The following is a 22,733-nucleotide window of genomic DNA, read 5'->3' as shown; positions in this document are numbered from 1 at the left end:
GCGTTATATAAGCACAGCCGTGACAAATCATAATAGGTATACTGATATATAGACACTAGTCCATCTCGATGTCGCCGGTGACCGTTGGGTCTTCTTCCTGCTGGTCGTCGTCGTCGTCGTATTCGTCGTCCTCGAAGACGTCCTCGTAGATGGCTTCCGACGAGTGGTCTTGAGAGTACCGCAGGTCGTACTCTTCCTGGGTTTCGTCGAACTTTCCGGACTCCTCGTCAAGTGTGCCGATCTTGCTGTTCCGGCGCTGCGACACGGACGCATCAGCGTCTTTCAAGATGTTGGCAGAGAAGTTCAGGAAAGCCACGCGCTTCTTCTTCTTGTTGAACAGAAAATACATGTTGCACCACAACGTTCCCGGTAGGTCGTTTAGAAACGCTTGTGCAGGCTCGTACTGGAAACACGTGCACTCATCCAGGTCCATGTGGGTGTTGATGGTCTGCCATATCCAGTCGAGTCTCGAGGACCGGCCCAGAGAAATAAGCAGCGAGTTTATTCGTTGCACAAGCTCTGCAGACGAAGGTATCAGCGTAAAGTTGTTTGGTTGCACGGACGAAAAGTCATGGTCCGGATAAACAGAGTTGAGAATCGCAATCAGGTACGCAAACACTCTGCGCGACGACTGCAGACTAAGCGGTCCGAATGGCGAGTACTGGTCGTCCAACATGGGTATCTGGTCTATCTCGTCGTTTGACAGGTTCTCGAACCCGTTGGTTTTGGGAAGCGACTTGGGAGGAGACATGTACGGAGAATGGAACGATTTCGAGCGCGACTTGTGAATCTGGTCTTTGTGACTGAGAGTCTTGGAGTTTGGTTTATTAATTGGATGGGAGTAACTCGACGACCGTTTTTTCAGCCTGATGAACTCGGGCGAGATGTAGGAGATATCTCGCGGCGGCGAATTGCTCATAGAAACGTCGCTGTTGGCTCGACTCTTGGACTCGGTCTGCGGTTCGGGCTGGTCGCTATTGCAATAAAGCTTGTCAATTGTCTTGTAGAGCTTTCTATCTGAACCGATGGGCTTCGTCGTAAAGAGGTCGCACGTTCCTTGGATGTGCATATCAGTTGTGTCAAAGCTAAGAGCCTGGTTTACCAACTCTATGTCAAACTCGTCAATGTACTGTACTTGTTAGTAAACCTTCCAGAAACCAGTCGCAATGCTCACCTTCATCGTGTTGAACAAATAAACGCTGTAAGGGAAACAACGGTGCAAACGCGAACTTGTTTAAATATATCCGCAACACGGTTTGCGTCTTATCTGTTTATACTATTAGCACGTTGACTTGCAAAATAACTTGAAAGCGGTCTGCGGTGGGGGGAGCCAGGTGGCTGGTGGGCGGCTGGGGAAACTTTTTCAGGCAGTTTCGGCGCAAACCGGGCTTTCTATTTCGGTTGGTACACCCGTGCACCACCAACTACAGATATAGTCTTGGCCTTTGGGGATTGCTGAGCAAAATGGGCCCAACTGAAATTTTGCATGCAGAGTTCTACGTCATTTCCCGAAACGTTAAGCAATCAACGAAAACACACTAACCGCAAGACATGCGCGACGGATTTGCCTTGGCCGCCGGGTAACGCCCAGACAATAGCGAAGGCTTTGCATAGAAGGGATTCAAAGTTTAGTTGCCAAGTTCACTATTCTGGAAAGCGTTCCTGACAGTTATTCAGTTGTTTCATGCGCATGCAAGGTGAATTTTTTTTTCTTTTAGAAGCCAAAGGTGCATGCGGAGTGGCGGTGAAGAGTAAAAGGAGTGTGCAGTTTGTACTTGCAAAACGACCTTATTTGCTACCTGTTTTTACGCAAGATAAGGGGTAGCTGCACGTTTCACTGTGATCTATGAATAACTCTGTAGGTCCGATAAGCTATTTTTACTCTACCTATGCTTGGGAATTTCCAAAGTTGCATCGCCACCACTCATCTGTTAGAGAATTTCAGCAACAATAGAATTTCAGTTTTATTTAGGGTGGCTGGTAGCGGCAGAAAAAAAATCAAAACAGGACATTCCTATATAATTTCATCAAGTCCCAATTTGTTTGTGTTTTGTCCTATAAACGTTGATTGACTTTTAACAGAAATGGCTAGCAGTCAACAACAATCCAGTTCGTCCGTGTCGGCATTTGTGTCGGCATTGATCTTGAACTTAATCATCTTCGGCGTGTTTGTGTCGATCTTTGTTGCTCTTAAGGGCAAATACACAAGAGTTTATCAGCCAAGAGCAACTGTTGATACAGTTCCCCCAAAGCTTAAAGCTGACCCACAGCCTAAGGGTGCTTTCGCATGGGTCAACTACATCCTGTCTAAGCCTGAATCTTATGTTATTGAGAAGGCCGGTATCGATGGTTATTTCTTCTTGCGTTACTTGGTGACATTTGCTTCTATTGGACTTGTGGGTGGTCTCTTTTTGTGGCCGGTCCTTTTTGCTGTTAACGCTACTGGAGGTGCAAACCAAAGTGGTTTTGACATCATCTCGTACTCTAACAATCTTGGAAGATGGAGATCGTTTGCTCACGTGTTTTGTTCCTGGTTGTTTTTCGGAATTGTGATCTACACGATCTACAAGGAACTGATCTACTACACCAGTTTCAGACACGCTATCCAGACCACTCCATATTACTCCTCCTTGCTCTCTTCTAGAACCTTGTTCATTGACAACCTTCCAGAAGAGATCCAGGATGAGGCTACTCTCCACAGATTGTTCCCTGCTGCTGTTAACATTTGGTACACCAGAGACACTAAGGAGTTGCAAAAGCTTATCAAGAAGAGAGGTAAGCTTTCTGGAAAGCTCGAAGGCAGCTTTGTTAAGCTTATCGGAAAGGCTATCAAGCTCAGATCCAAGGCTGTGAAGAAGAATAAGCCACTTCCAGAACCAGCTAATGAAATTACCTCGTACATTCCTCAAAAGAAATTGCCAACCTACAAGGACACTTGGATTCCATTCATCGGTAAGAAGAAGGATCTTCTGACTACCGGTGTGGATGAGGTTGGTGACTACAACGAGAAGATCAACAAGGAGCAATTGAACTACCCAGATGGTTACGAAAAGACCGGATCCGTGTTCATTGAGTTTGCTAGCCACTTGGAGTTGCAAAGAGCCTACCAAGGCGTTCCATACGCCAAGGAGCTTAAGTACTCTAGAAGATTCACTTCTTCTGCCCCAGAAGACATTGTTTGGGAAAACTCCGGTCTCACTGCTAAGGCTAGATCTGGTAAGAGAACCATTGCCGCTACTGTCTTGACTTTGACCATCATTTTCTGGGCTATCCCAGTCGCAGTTGTCGGTTTCATTTCTAACATCAACTACTTGACCAGCAAGCTGCACTTTTTGCGTTTCATCAACAACATGCCAGACGTTCTGATGGGTATCATCACTGCTTTGCTGCCAACCATTGCTTTGGCTGTGTTGATGATGCTGTTGCCACCGTTCATTAGAAAGATGGGTAAGGTTGGTGGATGCATGACTGCGCAAAGTGTTGATCACTGGACCCAACAATGGTTCTTTGCTTTCCAGGTTGTCCAAGTCTTCTTGGTTGCTACCTGTACCTCTGCTGCTGCCTCTTCCGTGACTCAGGTTATGGAGGATCCATCGATGGCCATGTCGCTTTTGGGTCAAAAGCTCCCAGCTGCTTCGAACTTCTACATTTCCTACATGCTTCTGCAAGGTCTGTCCATCAGTTCTGGTGCTCTTGCCCAGATTGTTGGTTTGATTTTGTCTTTTATTTTGGGAAGATTCCTTGACAACACTCCAAGAAAGAAGTGGAACCGTTATAACACCTTGGGAACTCCATCCTGGGGAACCAGTTACGCCGCTTTTGGATTATTCACAGTCATCATGCTTGTCTACTCGATCATCTCTCCAATCATTATCGCTTTCACCACCATTGCTTACTTCCTGATCTACATTGCCTACTTGTACAACTTGAACTACGTGCTTGACCACACTGTGGACAACAGAGGACGTAACTACCCATTGGCTTTGTTTGAGGTCTTTGTGGGACTTTACGTTGCTGAGTTCTGTTTGATTGCTTTGTTCGTTATGCCAAAGAACTGGGCATGTGTTGTTTTGGAAGCTCTTATGGTTGCCGTTACCGTTGCCGCACACTTATACATGAGATGGAAATTCGAGCCACTGCTCGAGACTGTCCCAGTTGGTGCAATCAAGGAGGTTAGTGGTGGCCAAGCCGGTGCCTACCCAATGAGTGACCAAGGCTTGCGTCAAATCCGTGAAGAGGGAGAAAACTACTTTGTCTCTGGTTCTTCTGACTCCTCCAAGTATGTGGAGAACGACTCTGCTACCAAACAGCCATTCTCGCCAAGCGACACGCACACTGCTGCAACCGACTTGGAGAAGATTGCCACATTGGACAACGAGGAGAGACCGTTCAACCAGGCTACTGTGGCCGAGGGACAGAACCAACTCGACCCTAGAAAGTACGCTAGTGCTTCGTTTGTGAAGGGCTACGTGGACAGATACTTCAAGCCAAGACAGTACTTGAGCTTCAACTACGTGAGATCCATTCTGCCAGCCTCGTGGCAAACGCCTGTTGCCAAGAGCAACGACACATACAAAGACCCTGCTGTCACTCTTGATGAGCCACACTTGTGGATTGCCAAGGATTCGCAGGGACTGTCCACGAGCTTTGTGGAATCCTGTCAAGGTAAGATTCTGATTTCTGACGAAAACGCTGTTGTGGAAGAGAACGGTAAAAACAACTACACCGGTCCGCCACCAGACTACACTCCTACAGAGAAAGCTTGAACAACGTGAATTTCGTTTTTTTATGTTCGTCCGGTCATAATGATTTCGACCGTGGCATTGTGTCTTCTTAAATGAATATAAATTGAATTTACTTTGCTGGTTTTAGGTGTACACTATTTACTAATTTTTAAACTCGTAGTTCGTTGGAGGAAAAAGACAAGTTGTAAAAAAGTGTTCCCAACAATGACTTACACTACCAGACAAATTGGCGCCGCCAACACTTTGGATTACAAAGTTTACCTTGAGAAGGATGGCAAGGTGATCTCTCCTTTCCATGACATCCCATTGTATGCTGATGAGACCAAGCAGGTCTTGAACATGGTTGTCGAAGTTCCAAGATGGACCAACGCCAAGTTGGAGATTTCCAAGGAACAGAAGCTCAACCCTATCATTCAGGACACCAAGAAGGGTAAGCTGAGATTCGTCAGAAACTGTTTCCCTCACCACGGTTACATCCACAACTACGGTGCTTTCCCTCAAACCTGGGAGGACCCAACTGTGACCCACCCAGAAACAAGGGCTGCCGGAGACAACGATCCATTGGACGTTTGTGAGATCGGTGAGCACGTTGCCTACCCGGGCCAGGTCAAGCAGGTCAAGGTTCTTGGTGTCATGGCTTTGTTGGACGAAGGTGAGACCGACTGGAAGGTCATTGTCATCGACATCCACGACCCATTGGCCTCCAAGTTGAACGACATTGAGGATGTCGAGAAACACCTTCCAGGCCTGCTCAGAGCCACCAACGAGTGGTTCAGAATCTACAAGATTCCTGACGGAAAGCCAGAGAACCAGTTTGCATTCTCGGGTGAGTGCAAGAACAAGAAGTACGCCGAGGAGGTCATTGCTGAGTGCAGTGCTGCCTGGAAGAAATTGATTGCTGGCGAGTCCACTGTCAAGGACATCGAGCTCACCAACACCACTTTGTCCTCTACTTCTACCTTCACTACTCAGGCCAACATCCCTGCTGCTAGCCCTAAGCCTGCCGAGCCAATCGACAAGTCCATTGATAAGTGGTTCTTCATTTCTGGTTAGTGTCCATTACTTTATATACTTGGCAGCTGCAATGAATTGCGTAATCTTGTCCGTGTCTTTAACACCGTCCGTTTCCACTCCTCCGCTCACGTCCACACCTACACACCCTTGCACCGCAAGAGCGGACTGCACGTTGTGCTGGTTCAGCCCGCCGGCGAGCAAGTATCTGCCATCGAGCCGGCGATGGAACTCGGCCGCGTCCGCCCAGTCGATCACTTTGCCCTCGCCGCCAGCCTCCGAGTCCAGCAGCGGCAGCACGTGACTGTGTGTCTTTGGAGCGTCTTCGAGGTTTGGGTGATCCAGCACGAACCGCGCAATAACGGGCACGTCCAGCGCGGCGGTGTACGCTTTGAAGTCCTCTGAGCCGTGCAATTGCACGAAATCCAGACTCAACGCCTCTCTGAGTTGCTGAACATCCTCCAGCTTCTGGTTTCTAAACACCCCGACCAAAAACGGTCCGTTTTTTGCAATCTCCTCTGCCACGTACTCGAACCAGGCCGGGCCTTCGAGATTCGACTCGAGCAGGTGTTTTTGCAGCCGGGTAGAATCCACATACTCCCGTCCCAACGCCTGTCTCTTTTCCTTGCACAGCTGACTAATCTTCTTTGCCTCGGCGTGGTCCACTGTTCGCGCTCTATTAGGGACCAGAATCACTCCCACGAGGTTTGCCCCGCTGTCTATGGCAGTTTGGGCGTCTGCGGCCGTCTTTAGCCCACAGATCTTGACTACCTGGTTCATTTCAAATATGACATTTTTCAGTGCACAGCCGCGAAAATATCCTTGTGCAATTTCAATGGCCCCTGCTATTCCCCCACGAGACTACCAGACCAATTCCGGGGACCTTTTCGGCCCGATCGCCACAGACGCGCCTGCTGTTCCTCAGGGCTCGACTCACCCGGTTCCCCTGCCGAGATTCTACAAACAGGACAAACCGATCCAAACAAACAACTTCTACGGCAACTTCCTCGTGGAGGAACAAACACTGCCCGTGTGGACCCATCCGTACAGCGTTTGGTATTCTAAGGACCCCGATTTTGTTGGGCTTGGAATCTCGCACACGGCAAACTCCCAGAAAGTGTTTGGAGAAGACCCCAATTCCAACCCTGTCAAGTACTTCTTCAACCCTGTTGGCATTTGTTCGTTGCTGTTGAGCGCGCAGCAGTTCCAGCAGGGCCACGAGCTGCTGGTGGGCGAGTGCGAGCGGTTCAGCTGCGGACTCAAGTTCAACTCGGCCGGCGGCTCGATGTCCACCAAAGTTGTGCAAGGAATGGGGTTTGTCACTGGAGTGTACGAGAACCTTGCTCCGTTGATCAAGAGCAAAGTCGGGATCCAGAATCTGGAGCAGAGACAGTTCAGTAACATGCGCAAGTACGTGGCCACGCTTTTTGACCAGAACAGATGGGTGATCTACTCCACTGGTGACCTGCAACTGAGAGACCAGAACACGATTGTTGGTAACAGTGCTGGATTGGTGCAGATTGCCAAGTTAGGCGGCGACGAGCAACCGTACGACGCGGCTGCTGGAGCATATGTCGTCAACATGACGCTGTCTGGGTCGGTGAATGAGACAACCAAGTACTGTTTCAACTATGAGCTGGCTGGAACTTCTTCAAGCGGGAAGACCATCCAATGGGCATTGCCGCATCAGTACGAGGCGTTTGACCAACAAACAGCGTCAGAACATGTCAACATGGTGCTCGACTCTACCTGTAAGGGCCAGATGAGAGCGTTTCTCACACGGCAATTTGTTGTGGTGGAACAGCTTCCACCAAAGGAGATCCAGTTTGCTCCGTGGTCCCAGCTGCACGGATCCACGAGCTACTCGGCCGAAAAACTGGACCGCATTCGTCAGATCGCCAACGAGGAGATTGCCTCGTTTGACGTGGTTAACGCGTCCAACACGGATTCCATGTACACGGCCGGTAAGATCCTCGACAAGGGGGCCTACATGTTGTATGTTGCTGCGTTCATTTTACGGGATGAGCAGCTGGCCAAAACACAGCTGGACAAGATGAAGCAGGCGTTTGGCAGGTTCATTAGCAACCAACAGCAGGCACCGCTCGTTTACGAGACTAAATGGAAAGGTATAGTTTCCACTGGCGGGTTGCAAGACGGCAACTTCTACGTTGATTTCGGTAATTGTTTCTACAACGACCACCATTTCCACTACGGCTACCACATCCACGCAGCCGCGTTGGTGGCTCTGGCAGACAAAACGTACGGCGACGGCTCGTTCTTGCAAGGATCCAAGAAATGGATAGAGAGTCTGATCAGAGACGTTGCCAATCCAAGCACGAGGGATCCGTATTTCCCTGTTTTGCGGTCGTTTGACTTTTTCAACGGGCACAGTTTTGCCAACGGGCTGTTTGCTCACGGTGACGGCAAGGACGAGGAGAGCAGCAGCGAAGACTACCACTGCTACTACGGAATCAAGCTTTGGGGAATTGTCACGGGAAACGCGCAGCTGGAGAACCTGGCGTCACTGATTCTTGCTGTGGAGAAACGTGCAATGAACATGTACATGCTGTATCGGTCAGATAATACGGTGATTCCGCCAAACTTCAAGGCCAATAAGGTTTCTGGCATTTTATTCGAGAACAAGATCGACCATGCCACCTATTTTGGTATGAACAAGGAGTACATCCACGGGATCCACATGCTTCCAATCACACCAATATCGTCGTTCATTAGAAACCCGCAGTTTGTCCAGGAAGAGTGGAACGAGCAGCTTGGCTCTGTGGTTGCAAACTTGGACGACGGTTGGAAGGGCATTCTGATGCTAAACCTGGCCTTGTTTGACCCAAAATCGTCGTACGAGTTCTTCTCGAACCCCAATTTCCAGTACAAATGGCTCGACAACGGCATGTCGCGCGTTTGGGCCACAGCTTTCAGTGCAGGAATTGGTGGTTAAATTTTGAAAAAAGATAAGCATTTACATAAGAAATTAGACATATTAAAGGCGATTGACTTTTTTTTGCCTTCCTTGATCTAACAGTTTGAAATATCTCAACATCTCGAAGTTTGCACCGATTCGTCGTTCATATTGTTTCTGGTCAGATACAATTGAACAACCCCGTTTGTTTTGTATTTCTATTGCTTTTCAGGTAACACCCACCAACCATGACGGGCGACTATAATAAGATTCGGAGTTACTTGATGAACTCTCCTCGAGAAAGCTCGCCGTTGTCACGAACGGTTTCAGGAACCAACATGTCACGAATGAGCTCAATTCTGCAGAATAACCTGGTAGACTCGAGAAAATATAATAGTTCCACGGCAACGTTGAAGTCCTACGATACGTCAGACGACTCCGAGTGTCTGACGCACTATGGTCTGAATGTGCCGGAGGACGACGACGAAACCATGCGACTGCAGCTGGACAAATCATCTCAGTTCTATTCGACCGATGTTCGCAAAGATCTCAACCCAAAGAAACTGCTACCTTACAAGACAGAGTCTATTAAAGACCAATATCGCTATCTTAGTCATGTTGTTTCGCATCTCTATATTGCCATCAAGTCCGAGGATTTGAAAGGCGCATTAAGTGTCAGTGTTGCTGATCTCGAAAAGGCAAGATCGATCCTCTTGAGTCAATCGTCTGAAGAGTATAATGACCACTTCTACGAGACATTGAACCAGACAGAAAGTGAAAGAGAAGACATGGACACCGACCAGGAGAATCTCGACGAAGATGATTACGACGAAAGTTCTGCATCTGAAGCCGAAGACGACCAGTTTGCCGCCACTCCTGTTCCAAATATCGAGGTGCGATCCGCCGCCATCATCAATTTGAAGCACTGGACCAAGGAACTGAAAAATCTGCTGAGAATGGGTCTCGTGATCCCTGTTCCTTTGACTATTGCCCTCGTCAAGGTGTTTTATGCGCTCATCCTTTCAAGGGGCCAGGATATCAACATCCAGTTCTACATTGGGGTTTCGTTCCTGCTTCTCAAGGAGAAAGATCTTCTATTTGAAAAGGGACTCAGACTCGATTGGAGACCTTTCCACGAGGAACTCTCGAGCATTATGGCTGACGCAAGTGGCACCTCTCATTTTACAGACGAGCACAGATTTGGACATTTGGTCAAGTTTGCCGGAAAGGTGAACACGTTCTTTGATGAAGATAGCGTTCCAGAAATCATGGCTAAGATTATGGCCAGATACAACAACCAGTCAGTTTCCATCTCATTTGTCCAGATGGCCGTTTTGATTCCAATTGTGCTCAAGAAGCCAGTTGTGAAAGACGGCATCGTTTCCTACGATGAAAAGGATATCAGACACTATCTGCCGTTCTTCTTCTCCTGTTGGACCTCGCAACGTTTGACTCCAGAAATCTCTTCCTTGGTGACTGTGGTGGCCAACATTTCAGATAAAGCACTCAAAGCGCTATGTAAGGACCCGGAGGTCGCGGTCATGGGCAAATACGGTATCTTCACAGAGCCCCAGTTCAAGTTCATCATGAACCAATTGTTGTTGACTTCCAGATCGTTTAGAAAAGACGACCGCAATTCCCAGTACATTAAACTGTTGATCGAAATCATCATCAACTCCATGACTTCCAAACAGGCTTTGGAGGAAGACGGGATCTTCGATCTATTGAAAACGTTCTGGAGAGCACTGCATACATTGATTCATCCATCCAACACTGGTGCTTGGTCGGCGCTGTTATCACAGGCCGTTAAGAGAATGGCCATAGTGTTCCATATCAGACTCCTTGAAGAGCGTCAAGATAAGTCCTTATCTCATTCATATTTGGACGATTACTCAAAGCTTCCCGAAGATATCAAGCTGTCTCCAAAACTTACCGACGAGTTCATTGACATCTTGCTGCCACTCATTCATTTTGGTGTCCAGTCGAAATCCGTCTCGCATAGAAAGAGATACATCACTGCCCTGGAGATCTTGGCCTTTATCAATCCAAAGAAAATCCTCGACGATGTTTTGATGGATATCTACAATTCCGTTGAGTCGATCAACTCAACACATCGTATTAACGTTGTTTTGCATGAATTATGTGTGTTGGTGAGATACATGGCACTACTTCCTGTTTACCGAGTGCATATTCCAAGACTATTGCTGATGCTTGTTCCAGGAATCGACTCTAATGATCCAGAGAAGACCATCTTGACTTTAGAGTTTATCAAATCCGTGGCTGCTGTTGTTCCGCTAACGGACCTTTCTAATGGCGCGGGTGACGATGGACTGATTGCTTTGGACTTCACTTCCCAGCAGCTGGCTTATCTGAACTCTAAATTTTTCAAGAGTTCTCCAAGACAGATGATTTTTGAGGAGGAGGTTCCAGACGAGTTCCCTTATGATCCAGAGTTTGAACTTGAGGCCTTGAAATCGAGCTCTTCGTTGTTTTCCGAATTCATCAGACAGTTCACAGAAAAGGCATTCAAGTACCTTGAGTTTTCTCCAAGTTTAGAGGATGATGGCCAGATGGAAACTAAAGCCAGTGTCTTCATTTCGCAAACATTCGACTCATTAACTGAGTCATTGTCGGACGAATTGTTCAGACAGTTAGCAGATGCTTTCTACGAATACATCACAAACAATGTCCAACATTTGGTGGCTATTGTGTTCTTCAATATTCTCGAGCTGATCATCAGAAGAGATCCAAAGACTCAGTTCCCAAGATTCTATCGTTACTTAGTTGAACAGGTGAACGATGAGATCGATAACGGTGCGGGTGCTTCGCGGACTCAGGACGTTCTTGCCAAAGATGCTCGGTTGACATGGTACCTGAAACTTTTGTCAGGTACTCTCCTAGGCGCGACTGGGCTAGATGACACAACGCTCAAGGAAATCAAGGACCTGATTTTGTTTAGACTTTCCAAATTGAAAGGAGAAGCGGCATTCGCGTCTCTCACCATCGCAGAATCTATTTTGGCTGGAACCACTCTTCCTAGACTGCTGGAACGGCGTCTTATTTCCAAGTCTTGGATTAAGAAGAATGGACCAATTGACGAAAGATGTTGGGGTGGATTCCAGTTCGATAAGGCCAGGTTTGACAAGGACAACTTGGACTTTTCTTGGTACGTGCCTTCTGCCAAGAATATCGAACAGGCTGTTGACTTCTTTGACTTTGTCACTTCTCTTGCAATAAATGAAATCAACCAGTTTGTTCGGAGTTTTGATGTCAAAGAAGAGATTTCTTTGGCTGATTCAGACAGAATCGAGTTTAATGTCAACTTGTTGGAGAGCTCTCTGGCTGGTATTTGCACGTTATTTGATCCGAACTTCAGCTCCAATCCGTTTCACTCATCCAAACTTGCGTCAACCCCATTATCTGCGTCCGCTTCTATGACCAGTATATCTGAAGATCGGTCAGACGTTGAGATGGCAGACTCTCCAGAGCCAGAAAACTTGCCTGCTGATATTCCAGGAGAAATTTTGGTTGAACCTGTGAAAGCTAGTCTTCTTGAAGATCCAGATTTGGAGGACCATCAAGATCAAGAGACCGAAGAGTTTTCAAAACACGACTCTGACCAGTATAGTACACAATCAGAGTCTGAGATCCCTAGCGGAGTTGCCAGTCCTACCACCATGGTGGCTTCTGAGGGTTTGACAAGCTATCTTACTGGTGGTCCCCCTGTTCTTTTCTCGTTTGGTTACCATTTTGATGGACAGAGTACCCTTTCCAATCATTGCAATCCAACGTACGTGAAACTTCATCAGGCTAGAGAGAATATTGGTAGATGCTTGCACGAGCTGATATCGTGTCTGATCCAGCAAGACGGTGCTGTTGATTTGAGTCAGCAAGTGGTTCACTGTATTCAATGCTGGTTAGAAAGCTGTGGAAACTTCACCTCCAAGAACCCGATTTTTATTGATCAGATTCACCTTGTTGACCTACTCAATATTCCCCATGTTAGCTCTCCATACTCCAGAACAGTCATTGGAGCCCGTCTTGCAATCTACCATTGCAACAGGCTTTCCGTTTCGCGGTCGTCCAGACTGCCAGGAGAAACCGATAAGTTGTTGATCAAGGATCTCGTCACTTTGGCAGCAAGCAGATACAACGAGACAGCCCAGACTTCAACAATGGTTCTTGGATCTGCATTGAGAAAGATACTCAACTGTACAAATCTTGTGTATGGTATTTTCAAGGAGTGGGAAGTTGCATTGCTGAACGACGACAGAGAGCGGTTGAAGAACGTGCTTCGATTCTTCTTGGTCCGCAAGTTTAAAGGATTTGCAGAACGGAGTCTCCATCATTTCGGCAAGTACGAAGAGCTGCTTGCTCGTTCGATCGAGGTGAATGAATCTGAAGTCAACGCTCTGGCAATGAAATTGTACTCATCCATCAAGAACCATATCAAGGTCCCAAGTGCAGTTTGTATGATTGAGAACAAGTTGGTCGATACCATCAAGCCTCCAGGCCTATATCTCGAAGAACAGGTCAAGTCTTTGAAATTGGCAAAGGACCACAAACGGTCAATTATGCTCGGACGACTCAAACGGTTGGAGTCGAGCGTTCTTCAACGTGCACGGGAAGACTTGTCTTGGAAGTTCAGACTCAAGGTTTTGGGATTGCTAGCCGAAGTGCAGTCGAATCTGGAGGTTTCTCTGAGCCCGGATATCTTGCTATTACTGGGAAACTCTGTCAATGGTATCCATCCCGAGATTACGGAGGAGTGTATCATGTGGCTTGCGTCGATTCTTGATGCTACGAGAACCAAATCTATGATTTCTTATGACTTGCGCAATTTCTTCTCGCTGGATTTCAGACTGGTCGATGTTGCTCCTGTTTCTAAGTTTATTGGCAAAGACAATCCTGCTGGCTTCTTCAAAGAGATGGCCAATTTCAAGGACCCAAAGTTCTTTATTGACAGCAAAGTTTGGGTGTCCACTTTGTGTTGGAACAACGACATGGAAGTTGTCACTAACGAGCCATCCACCAGCTTGAACCTTTCTCCACATGACACAGAGACCATTTCAAGCTTTGGCCAGTTGATCACAAAGGAGTGGATCCTTCAAACCCTGAAGCTCCATATGGACGAGTCTGAGGCCAATGCCGATTTCCAACCCGATCTCGTTTACTATCTCTCGCTGCTTGTGCACATTTGTTCTTGCGGATACACTCCAAACATGAAGTACCAGGAATGGCTTGAGATTTGCGACGAGATCTACAACAGAGAAGAGAAACAAACACATGTTGCGTTGGGCGAGCTTTACTGTGCTCTGTTACTTGCTGCAAAGCACAATCCAAAGTACTTGAAGGAGACGGACCACCAAATAGCCACCAAATTGGCAGAGATCTTCAAGACGGGAATCACACAGTCAACACACAAGATCTGGAAAACGTTCTCGTGGTGGCTGCCTGCGCATTTCGACTGTCGCCGGTGTCCAGAGCTTGTGTCTCTCATCACCAACTTTGACATCCCGCGGACGGGTGATGTTTCTCCGTTCATCATCTCGTCGCGGATTGGGTTCCTGAAAGCGTACATGTCGTCGAACCTGAACAGGTTCCACGATTTCGACGGATTCACTCGCAAGTTCTTCAAGTCGCTGTCGCACCCATACCAAACGGTTTCCGAAAGATCTGCTTCCGTGCTATTTGATTCTTTCCTGTTCACCTCGTCGTTATCGTTCCACAACAGCGAACAACTTGTCCAGGCCAACCAAAACGCACCAGGTGGACTCGGACTGGCGCCATTTGAGATTTCTCCCGTGTTTGCAGAGTGTCTGCTGGACTACTTAAAGAAAGTTCAGGAACTAAGCAAGACCATCTCAGGACTTTCTACACAGGAGATTGTTGAGTCTGAGTACATGTACCATGTTCGTGGACTCCACACGTTGCTATTATATGTTTTTAAGACAGCCCATGGTGTTCTTCTGGTTCCATACCTAAAAGACTACATCATCCCGCACTTATTTGAACTCGACACCATGAAAGACGTTTGCCAGTTGGTTCATCTCAACACCAACGTTATTTATTTCCTGATCGCCTCGATCCGCTACAACAACGAGCAAACAGAAACATTCATTGACCTGATGATCAACGACTTTGGTCTCAAGAGTCCAAATATGGTCCAGAAGGACCATCTGTTAACAATTTTACAAAGCTACTACACAGTGAGATACATGACCATCAGCTCGAAACAGCGGGCCAAACTAATTGAAAAGGTGGTTTCGTTCTTGTACTTGTCTCCCGTTTCTGTCAAGGAGCAGGCTGCTGCGGTATTCTCTGCGATGATCCACGGCTCGGTTGCCTTTGAGTCCCAGGCCCTGATCGAGAGCTATGTCAAGAAATTCACAAAAATCATCAATTCCCACCGTCGCATAAAGTCCAAGAAACTCACTATGGACGAGACTAACCTCGTGCACGGCGCAACTTTGGGACTCGGTGCCCTGCTGAACGCTTTCCCGTACACATCTCCCCCTCCAAAATGGCTTCCTAATGTGCTGTGGATCCTGGCCGGCAGATGTTCGACGTACGAAGGTGCCATTTCCAGGACTGCCAAGTCAAGCCTGTCCATGTTCAAGAAAACCAGACAGGATACATGGCATATCGACTCCCAGTTCTTCACCGAAGACCAACTCGAGGAGCTGGAAGGAGTTTCAGGCAAGTCCTATTATTTATGACCGTTTAAAACGATAGATGTTGTAATCTTTGTTGAAGAGGGGCTTCTGGCGACTTAACCGGCGATTCGGAGCTGACTGCCAGCTTGGCCCGGCTCAGCTCCAAGCCTTGTAGAAGAATGCATGCTTTGCAGATCTTGTTGGTGGACAAGTATCCGCACTTTTCGCAGCGGTTTCCGTTCTTGGATAGCGAAACAGATCCATCGGCGTTGATCTCCACCTCCTGCGTGCTGTCTTTCTTTGGTGGTGGTCTCTTTTTCTTTTGCTTGAGCTTGAAATGCTCTCCAGAATAAATAATATCGAGAATACAGGAAGTGCGCACACTTTCGAGATTCTTCATGAGCGCTCTGGCGGTTCCTCTAAACGCCTCTGGTGCGTAAGTACACTCCGTGCTGAAATAGTCGAGCTTTTTATAATGCGCATACAGGACGATTTCCTTTTGGTAGCAGTACTTGAACGGTTTAGATCTCTTGATCGGCGATCCGGAAGATTTGGTGGTGATGTTTGTGGAGCTCTCGAGTCTAGCAGTGTCTCCGCGTAACAGGTTCATGAGAACCGTTTCAGCCATATCGTCCGCGTTGTGGCCCGTCACCACATGGTTGATTCCGAGCTTTGCTGCTCCTCTGTCTAGGGCCTGTCTTCTGAGCACTCCGCAGTATGTGCACGAGGACTTGACTCCCGAACAGGAAACAATCTCGTCCATTGTCCAGTCGTAGAGGTCTTTGTACGAGATGATCTCCAACGGCATTTGGTACTGGGTCTGATTCCGTTTAACTGTGGCTAAGGAGTCGTCTCTATAACCAACTATTCCTTCATCTATACTCAGTAGCACCAATTTCAACTTGTAATCGTACCGCTCATTGAGTGTCTTGAGCACAGACGCCAGAACGGTGGAGTCTTTGCCACCAGAGGCCCCAATAGCCACTTTCTCCCCTGGATAGAATAGGTTCTCTTTGGATATGGTGAGATGGATCTCAGTTTCGAAAACGTGGAAAAAACACTCTTTGCACAGTTTCTGTGAGTTCTTAGGCCGTCGCATCACCGCCTTGGTGACTTGGCACCGCTCGCACATGTTGGAGGCCTTGGAGGGCATTTTTGAAAATATTTAACAAGGAGAAAATATTTCTGACACAGCCTTCGAAAATCATACTTGTCACCATTAGTGTCTTGTTTCATGAGGTTTACCATCTTTCTATTTATTGCTGCTGTTTTCGGTTCCGTGTTGGAACTGGAAGGTTCCAATTTTAATGAGGTTGTGCTGGAGTCGGGAAAAACCACGCTGGTCAAGTTTTATGCCTCGTGGTGTAGCCATTGCAAGAGACTCGAGCCGATCTGGGAGGAATTGGCTGAGGTTTATTCCAAGAGACCGGACGTGCAAATCGTGAGTATTGACGCTGATAAACACCGCAGTGTCGGCAAAAAGTACGGCGTCAACGCTTTCCCAACTTTGAAGCTGTTCAAGAGCAGCGATCTGCAAAACCCCATCGAGTACGAGGGCGCAAGATCCGTGGAGGCATTCACCAACTTCATTGTGGCCCACACGGGCGTGAAACCCGCCGGAACGGCTCCAGCGCCAGTTGTCGCTTTGCATGATGGTAACATCGAACAGCTGACGGAGGGAAAGGACGCGTTCATCTCCATCACTGCTGACTGGTGTGGCCACTGTAACAACCTCAAACCAACGTGGGATAAACTTGCGGCCAATTTCGCCAAGGACTCGGACATCGTGGTTGTTGGACGTGTTCAGACAACCGATCCGGAGGCAACAGAGTGGATCCAGGACAAGTTCCAGGTGCAAGGGTTCCCTACTTTGGTGTACATCAAGAACGGGAACTTGGACGAGCCCGAATTTTATCAAGGTCCTAGATCTCTGAGTGCTCTGACTGAGTTCATCAACGAAAACGCAGGAACCACCAGATCCGAGGACGGAGGACTACACCCTGAGGCCGGACTGCTCCACTCGTTGGACACATTGGTGGCCAAGTTTGTTGGGGCTGGCAAAAACGAGCGTGTCAAGCTGGCCAAACCTCTCACCGAGGCGATCGACCAACTCAAGACGGAAAACAAGTACAGCAAAGAAATTAGATATTACACAAAACTAGTCAATAGTTTGGTGAATGGGCCGTATGACTTCATCCCGAAGGAAATCACAAGACTCGAAAAGCTTTTGACAGAAAACGTGAGCACCGAGGCCAAGGACTCTGCCATGTTCAGACTCAACATCCTACGGTTCTTCAATAGCCACACCACCGCGGCCACTTATAATTAATCACCAGGTCACGTCGAAGTTCTTCACTCCTCTGACCAAAGCAGGAAACACCTTACCTTGAAGAACGGTTTCGTCCAAGATTGGTTTCACGTTGAGTGGAGTGCACCTGGCAAACCAGACAGCCTCGCCGCCGTGGTTGTATATGAGCACGTTGGCGGCGTACTTGTGACCTCCAACGTGGTTGACAAACACCACCTGGACTCCTCCCGGTCTATCGTCGCCAGGATCTCTGTACAGCTCCAGATCCCGGAGCTGGGAGTCGAACTCTTTCTTCATGATTGGAGCGGTGATGCCGCACTTCTTGTCCCTTGTGCGGTGGGAGCACAAAAGCACAAACGACTTGGACTCGTCCTTAGTTATGGCACATCCCCGGAATTCGGCCGCGATGGCTTTTCCACTCAAAAAAGATCCAATCACTTCTTTGAACACTGCCTCGCAGTTCTCCTTTGTAATCCCGCGTATCCACACAAAGTAGGGCATCAGCAGCACATCGCATTTCTCCTGGTTGCTGTAGGCCGCAAACTCCTGCTCGTTCAGCGCCAGAGACGTTGTGCTTAGCATCGTGTCGAACTTGAAGTCACGTGCTATTGGTCCTTTGATCGTTTTCGAGACATGCTCAAGAATCGTGCCTGGAGCATCGAACGGGTCTCTTTGCCAGTCAGTCTTTCCCGAAGACACCAGCACGTGCAAATCAGGAACAGACGCGGTCTCCCAGAGCGGAGTATTGGCCCCATCTGGCGACAACTTGAAGCACGATGCCGAGTAACGATTGTGGCACTCAGAGGCGTCACAGCTCGAGGAGTGCTCGGAAATCGGCAAAACCTTGGAGATCGACGCTTCTGCTGTGTTCGGGTCCTTTAACGCCTTCTTCAATAGAAACATGGCAACTTTACTGTCTCTATAGGAAAATTCTCTCCTATTTATTATTCTCTTATCCAAGATATAAAAAAATCCGGCGTTTCCTAGTTGGGAAAAGACCGAGTTTATCTCGTACATAAGGACTGGCTGTAACACGAACTCGGTCTTAATCCTCACACTCGGCAGGAGACAGGATGTCGTAATCGTCAAATAACGAGCGCTCGCCGTCGGATCCGGTCAGGTCGTACTCTTCTTCGCCAACAACAACAAACTCGGAGTCTTGCTCCTGGTCCTTTTCCGGTTGGTCAACCTCCATTTGCGACTCGGCACCAGAATCTGGAATCTGCAGCACACACGAGCCGATTCCATCCACAAACTCGAAAACTCCGTTGCTGACCTCCGTGGCGTCTTCCCGAAGCTCGGTGTTTATGACATGTTCGCCCTTGAGAACCGACTCCGCGGAAATAGTGTCGAGCTTCCAGTCGTCCAGATGCGCAAACACCCAAACCGTCCTATTTTGCTCCATCAATTCTGGTAGATCGAGGTCGTTGGTGATGCCGTCAATCGAAAGCTTCACCACCGGCTTTGACAGGTCGCGGTGAAGACGATTAGTAACCCCCAAAAATAAAACACGCGAATCCAAGATAAAACATGATGCGTGGACCGAGCCTTCTTCCAGCTGACCATTGTACACATCGGCTAGCTTTCTGGTGAATGTGCTGAAATTCTTCTGAGGTTGCTCGAATAACTTCAGCAAAAACTCGGCTTGAGCGCATTGTTTAGAAAACGCATTGAGTTTCTCGCCATTATTGGCTCCCAACTCGAGCAGACGGTCTGAAACATCTTTATCGTACACTTGTGCAGACTCGACAGTCACCTCCGGGACAGAAGGCTCAAACTCGTCAGAAGAAGGGGTAACGTATCCCACCACTATGTTGCGAGCGCCCAATTTCGGTCTTTCTGCCTTCTTGATCTTGAGCATCTGGTGGTCCGGTAAGTGGTTGCTAACCGCCTCGGCGTTGTTCTCTTCGCATTGTGAGCAGAAATCAAAGTCGTGGCATTCCAAACATTTGTATCTGACTCCCTCGATCTGCTTGTTGCAACCATCACAATGGACATTTTTGTGCACCACCATTTCTGGTTCCGGCGCAGTCTCTGAAGTGCCCTCCATCTTGACCACGATCTTGGACAGATTGACATCGATCAGATTGCTGAACGCCTTGATAAAGTCCGAGTTGGTCAAATTATCGGAGATGGAGCTGCTCAAACTCTTAAGATTGACATTCTCGTTGCTACTGAAAAGATCCTCAATTCTTTTGAGAAACTTCTGAACCTCCTTGGTGTAGTCCGTGATTTGAGTGTCCTGCTGGACAGGAACAAATGTAACGTGCAACTTCAAATTATTCTTCACTGTTAAGCTGCGTTTCAGATTTGCAAAATCCTCAGCGGAAACAAGTGGGACATACGATGAGGATCGCTTGCTTTTGCGGGTAAGCTGGATACCTTCGAGCGGCGAGGAGTCCAGTAATTGGACAATCTGTCTATCGGTGTGTTTCGATCTCAACTCCCTGATGATTTGCTTTTTAGACAGAAGTCTGTTTCTGTCTGTGGTAAAGACTTGTTTCTGGTGATGATCACCGATAAGATAAACCGCTTTCACGGTGACGCTAGAATTTGATGATGAACTCATAACAAACCATTAATATCCCTTTAATCCGTAACCAATCCCAATCCGTAACCGTCGCCTTGACCAATAGTTCCTGGTTTTCCCAATATAACCCAATTCTTGCTCTACTTAATTAATTTGCCCCCCTTAAAACTATTATTTCACCTCAGCCGACCCCAGGGGGGTAAGGATAGAACCAGTCGACCGTCGACACGGCCTAGGAAAAAAATTCGTCCGCCCAAACGAGGCTGCGTCGATTCTAAAAAAAGATAGTTTTTTGATCCAAATAAACAAAAAGACAGACCGTCTCATTAGCCCCATTTTAGAGAAAGTGCCTGTTTGAGTTTTCAGGGATGATGATTTTGAAATCGATTTCTTTCCTTTTGTCACTTTCGTTGGCTAACGCGCTGTCTTTGGACGTCGGAGACAAAGATTCTGTTTGCGATGCAGCAACTCTGATTGTGGACGGAATGATGGACTATTACGAGGGAAACCGTTATGGTGGTACCGTTGGTATGTTCCAGGCCCCTTACTATTGGTGGGAGGCCGGTGAAGCCATGGGAGGTCTGATCGACACATGGTTCTTCTGCAAAAACGACACATATGAAAGTTTGATTTCTCAGGCTCTGCTAGCTCAAATCGGCTCGGACAAAGATTACATGCCCTCGAATCAAACCGCCACTGAAGGTAACGATGATCAAGCTTTCTGGGGACTTGCTGTTTTGCAGGCTGCTGAGCGAAACTTCACCAATCCCTCGGGAGATGATTCTGACATTTCATGGATCGGTCTTGCACAGGCTGTTTACAACACCATGTGGTCCAGATGGGACTCCGCAAACTGTGGTGGTGGTCTCAGATGGCAGATTTTCACCTGGAACGCCGGTTACGACTACAAGAACACCATTTCGAACGCTGGTTTATTCAACATCGCTGCAAGAATTGCAAGATACACTTCCAACAACACTTATGCCGAGACCGCAGAAACAGTTTACGATTGGCTCAGGGATGTCGGATATGTTTCCTTGAGTGACGACGGGACGTACTATACCGTTTACGATGGTGCCAAGATCGGCACCAACAACTGTTCCACCTTTTCGGAGACTCAGTACTCTTACAACTATGCGCTCTTGCTCGGTGGTGCTGCTTACATGTACAACTACACAGAGAACGAGACCTGGTCGACAGAGGTTGGCAGACTGTACGAAGGGATTTCCAGAACCTTTTTGAACAACTCCATTATGTTTGAGTACATGTGTGAAAAATCCACTTCGTGTAACAACGATCAAAGATCTTTCAAGTCCGTTTTCAGTCGGATGATGGGACTTACGGCAAAGCTTGTGCCTGACTACCATGACAAGATTCTTGATATCCTGGACACTTCTGCAAATGGAGCAGCACAGTCTTGTTCGGGAGGTTCTGACGGACACACTTGTGGTAGAAACTGGGCTTACGGTGGTTGGGATGGATGGTACGGACTCGGAGAGCAGATGTCAGCGTTGGAGGTTATCCAGAACACTCTGATTGACTCAGCCGATGGACCATACTATTACTACACAGGACACCCTATGAACAGCTCGGACTCCAGTTCCGACGACTCTAGCAGCAGAGGTGGAGCATCGTCCTCGATCGATAACAACGCTGGATTGAGTGGAGACTCGGAGTCTCTGAATGCGAACTCAATCACCGTCAAGAGAAAAGACCGCGTGGGAGCAGGAATCGTTACTGCCATCGTGCTGGCTGTTCTGATTGGTTTGAGTGTGTGGATGCTGTTGTGAACGATAAAACCTGCTCAATAGCGAGCAACGAAGAAACAACATAGAACTTTTCGCCGAGCTGGCGAGCTGTCTCCATGTTCCGCAAAAACCCAGAGGTTCTATCTCTGTCCACAAGAATGGCCCCCCATCCAGCCTTTAACGCGCTTTCGATATCGTTTTTCAGGTCGTCGCCCACATGCCATGCTTCCTGCGGATTTATAGCTCCTCTTCTTTGTACCTTCTGCAACATCAATTGGAAGAATTTGATGTCTGGCTTGGAAACTTCTAAATCGTAGCTAAGGAAGATATCTTCGTTGCTGACAAACCTGTCAAGAGCGAACTCGTTGGCCAACAAGTTGAACACCCGCTTATCTGCATTAGATGCCACCAACGGCCGCACCCCTGCACGTTTCAGCTGCCCCAGAAACGGCTCAACGTCGTCAAACACTCGGAACGCTCTCCGTGTACCAAAATGTCTGATTATGTCATCAATAAACGGCTGGTCGCCGTGATACAAATCGCACAGCACTTTGTGCCAGAAAGTCTGGATCGACAGGTGCTGAGATTTGCCGTAGTTTGGAAACTCGGCCCACACCTTTTTGAACGACTGTTTAAACCGACCATTAAACTCTGTTGCGGACATCTCCTCTCCATTCCGATTGGCAGCAATTCTGTTATATTGGACGTCCAAAGGCTCCCTAGGAGAATAGATGGTACCATATGCGTCCAGTGCCAGTAGCGAACAACGCGGCAATCGATACATCGCTTTTGGTATTCAAAGATCGTCTATTATACAAATT

The 22,733-nt window shown here is 47.8% G+C and overlaps 18 protein-coding genes across 18 annotated transcripts; 8 read left to right on the top strand and 10 right to left on the bottom strand.

The window, feature by feature from the left end:
• Positions 1 to 55: 55 nt before the first annotated feature.
• On the bottom strand, positions 56 to 6,536 carry OGAPHI_005229 (uncharacterized protein; the record flags this gene model as incomplete). Its single annotated transcript, XM_046206392.1, has 5 exons — positions 56 to 1,129; positions 2,301 to 3,816; positions 4,251 to 4,465; positions 4,959 to 5,712; positions 5,818 to 6,536. 5 exons carry the CDS (start codon positions 6,534 to 6,536, stop codon positions 56 to 58), a joined length of 4,278 nt encoding a protein of 1,425 aa, XP_046060162.1.
• OGAPHI_005232 (uncharacterized protein) lies at positions 288 to 584 on the top strand (the record flags this gene model as incomplete). Its single annotated transcript, XM_046206395.1, has 1 exon — positions 288 to 584. The coding sequence occupies one exon, from the start codon at positions 288 to 290 to the stop codon at positions 582 to 584; it is 297 nt and encodes a 98-aa protein (XP_046060165.1).
• On the top strand, positions 2,085 to 4,766 carry OGAPHI_005231 (uncharacterized protein; the record flags this gene model as incomplete). The annotated part of the gene is made up of 1 exon (XM_046206394.1): positions 2,085 to 4,766. The coding sequence occupies one exon, from the start codon at positions 2,085 to 2,087 to the stop codon at positions 4,764 to 4,766; it is 2,682 nt and encodes an 893-aa protein (XP_046060164.1).
• On the top strand, positions 4,950 to 5,798 carry OGAPHI_005230 (uncharacterized protein; the record flags this gene model as incomplete). Its single annotated transcript, XM_046206393.1, has 1 exon — positions 4,950 to 5,798. One exon carries the CDS (start codon positions 4,950 to 4,952, stop codon positions 5,796 to 5,798), a length of 849 nt encoding a protein of 282 aa, XP_046060163.1.
• A 55-nt stretch (positions 6,537 to 6,591) lies between the features above and the next one.
• Positions 6,592 to 8,709, top strand: OGAPHI_005226 (uncharacterized protein; the record flags this gene model as incomplete). The annotated part of the gene is made up of 1 exon (XM_046206388.1): positions 6,592 to 8,709. The coding sequence occupies one exon, from the start codon at positions 6,592 to 6,594 to the stop codon at positions 8,707 to 8,709; it is 2,118 nt and encodes a 705-aa protein (XP_046060159.1).
• On the bottom strand, positions 6,750 to 7,160 carry OGAPHI_005228 (uncharacterized protein; the record flags this gene model as incomplete). Its single annotated transcript, XM_046206391.1, has 1 exon — positions 6,750 to 7,160. The coding sequence occupies one exon, from the start codon at positions 7,158 to 7,160 to the stop codon at positions 6,750 to 6,752; it is 411 nt and encodes a 136-aa protein (XP_046060161.1).
• On the bottom strand, positions 8,415 to 8,663 carry OGAPHI_005227 (uncharacterized protein; the record flags this gene model as incomplete). Its single annotated transcript, XM_046206389.1, has 1 exon — positions 8,415 to 8,663. The coding sequence occupies one exon, from the start codon at positions 8,661 to 8,663 to the stop codon at positions 8,415 to 8,417; it is 249 nt and encodes an 82-aa protein (XP_046060160.1).
• A 209-nt stretch (positions 8,710 to 8,918) lies between the features above and the next one.
• Positions 8,919 to 15,389, top strand: OGAPHI_005222 (uncharacterized protein; the record flags this gene model as incomplete). Its single annotated transcript, XM_046206384.1, has 1 exon — positions 8,919 to 15,389. The coding sequence occupies one exon, from the start codon at positions 8,919 to 8,921 to the stop codon at positions 15,387 to 15,389; it is 6,471 nt and encodes a 2,156-aa protein (XP_046060155.1).
• Positions 10,079 to 10,437, bottom strand: OGAPHI_005225 (uncharacterized protein; the record flags this gene model as incomplete). The annotated part of the gene is made up of 2 exons (XM_046206387.1): positions 10,079 to 10,322; positions 10,424 to 10,437. The coding sequence occupies 2 exons, from the start codon at positions 10,435 to 10,437 to the stop codon at positions 10,079 to 10,081; spliced, it is 258 nt and encodes an 85-aa protein (XP_046060158.1).
• OGAPHI_005224 (uncharacterized protein) lies at positions 11,111 to 12,349 on the bottom strand (the record flags this gene model as incomplete). Its single annotated transcript, XM_046206386.1, has 3 exons — positions 11,111 to 11,335; positions 11,564 to 11,992; positions 12,302 to 12,349. The coding sequence occupies 3 exons, from the start codon at positions 12,347 to 12,349 to the stop codon at positions 11,111 to 11,113; spliced, it is 702 nt and encodes a 233-aa protein (XP_046060157.1).
• OGAPHI_005223 (uncharacterized protein) lies at positions 12,719 to 13,724 on the bottom strand (the record flags this gene model as incomplete). The annotated part of the gene is made up of 3 exons (XM_046206385.1): positions 12,719 to 12,929; positions 13,032 to 13,247; positions 13,396 to 13,724. The coding sequence occupies 3 exons, from the start codon at positions 13,722 to 13,724 to the stop codon at positions 12,719 to 12,721; spliced, it is 756 nt and encodes a 251-aa protein (XP_046060156.1).
• Positions 13,976 to 16,479, bottom strand: OGAPHI_005221 (uncharacterized protein; the record flags this gene model as incomplete). Its single annotated transcript, XM_046206383.1, has 4 exons — positions 13,976 to 14,492; positions 14,889 to 15,032; positions 15,123 to 15,376; positions 15,448 to 16,479. 4 exons carry the CDS (start codon positions 16,477 to 16,479, stop codon positions 13,976 to 13,978), a joined length of 1,947 nt encoding a protein of 648 aa, XP_046060154.1.
• An 81-nt stretch (positions 16,480 to 16,560) lies between these two features.
• OGAPHI_005220 (uncharacterized protein) lies at positions 16,561 to 17,655 on the top strand (the record flags this gene model as incomplete). Its single annotated transcript, XM_046206382.1, has 1 exon — positions 16,561 to 17,655. One exon carries the CDS (start codon positions 16,561 to 16,563, stop codon positions 17,653 to 17,655), a length of 1,095 nt encoding a protein of 364 aa, XP_046060153.1.
• On the bottom strand, positions 17,656 to 18,537 carry OGAPHI_005219 (uncharacterized protein; the record flags this gene model as incomplete). The annotated part of the gene is made up of 1 exon (XM_046206381.1): positions 17,656 to 18,537. One exon carries the CDS (start codon positions 18,535 to 18,537, stop codon positions 17,656 to 17,658), a length of 882 nt encoding a protein of 293 aa, XP_046060152.1.
• Positions 18,538 to 18,679: 142 nt separating this feature from the next.
• On the bottom strand, positions 18,680 to 20,203 carry OGAPHI_005217 (uncharacterized protein; the record flags this gene model as incomplete). The annotated part of the gene is made up of 1 exon (XM_046206378.1): positions 18,680 to 20,203. The coding sequence occupies one exon, from the start codon at positions 20,201 to 20,203 to the stop codon at positions 18,680 to 18,682; it is 1,524 nt and encodes a 507-aa protein (XP_046060150.1).
• OGAPHI_005218 (uncharacterized protein) lies at positions 19,165 to 19,844 on the top strand (the record flags this gene model as incomplete). Its single annotated transcript, XM_046206380.1, has 2 exons — positions 19,165 to 19,201; positions 19,285 to 19,844. The coding sequence occupies 2 exons, from the start codon at positions 19,165 to 19,167 to the stop codon at positions 19,842 to 19,844; spliced, it is 597 nt and encodes a 198-aa protein (XP_046060151.1).
• Positions 20,204 to 20,532: 329 nt separating the features above from the next.
• OGAPHI_005216 (uncharacterized protein) lies at positions 20,533 to 21,954 on the top strand (the record flags this gene model as incomplete). Its single annotated transcript, XM_046206377.1, has 1 exon — positions 20,533 to 21,954. One exon carries the CDS (start codon positions 20,533 to 20,535, stop codon positions 21,952 to 21,954), a length of 1,422 nt encoding a protein of 473 aa, XP_046060149.1.
• OGAPHI_005215 (uncharacterized protein) lies at positions 21,899 to 22,696 on the bottom strand (the record flags this gene model as incomplete). The annotated part of the gene is made up of 1 exon (XM_046206376.1): positions 21,899 to 22,696. One exon carries the CDS (start codon positions 22,694 to 22,696, stop codon positions 21,899 to 21,901), a length of 798 nt encoding a protein of 265 aa, XP_046060148.1.
• Between the last annotated feature and the right edge of the window lie 37 nt (positions 22,697 to 22,733).

The sequence above is a fragment of the Ogataea philodendri genome (assembly GCF_020536065.1).
Source record: "Ogataea philodendri strain CBS6075 chromosome Unknown scaffold6, whole genome shotgun sequence".
Classification (NCBI taxonomy): Eukaryota; Fungi; Ascomycota; class Pichiomycetes; order Pichiales; family Pichiaceae; genus Ogataea; species Ogataea philodendri.
This window is presented reverse-complemented; position numbering and strand designations above follow the sequence as displayed.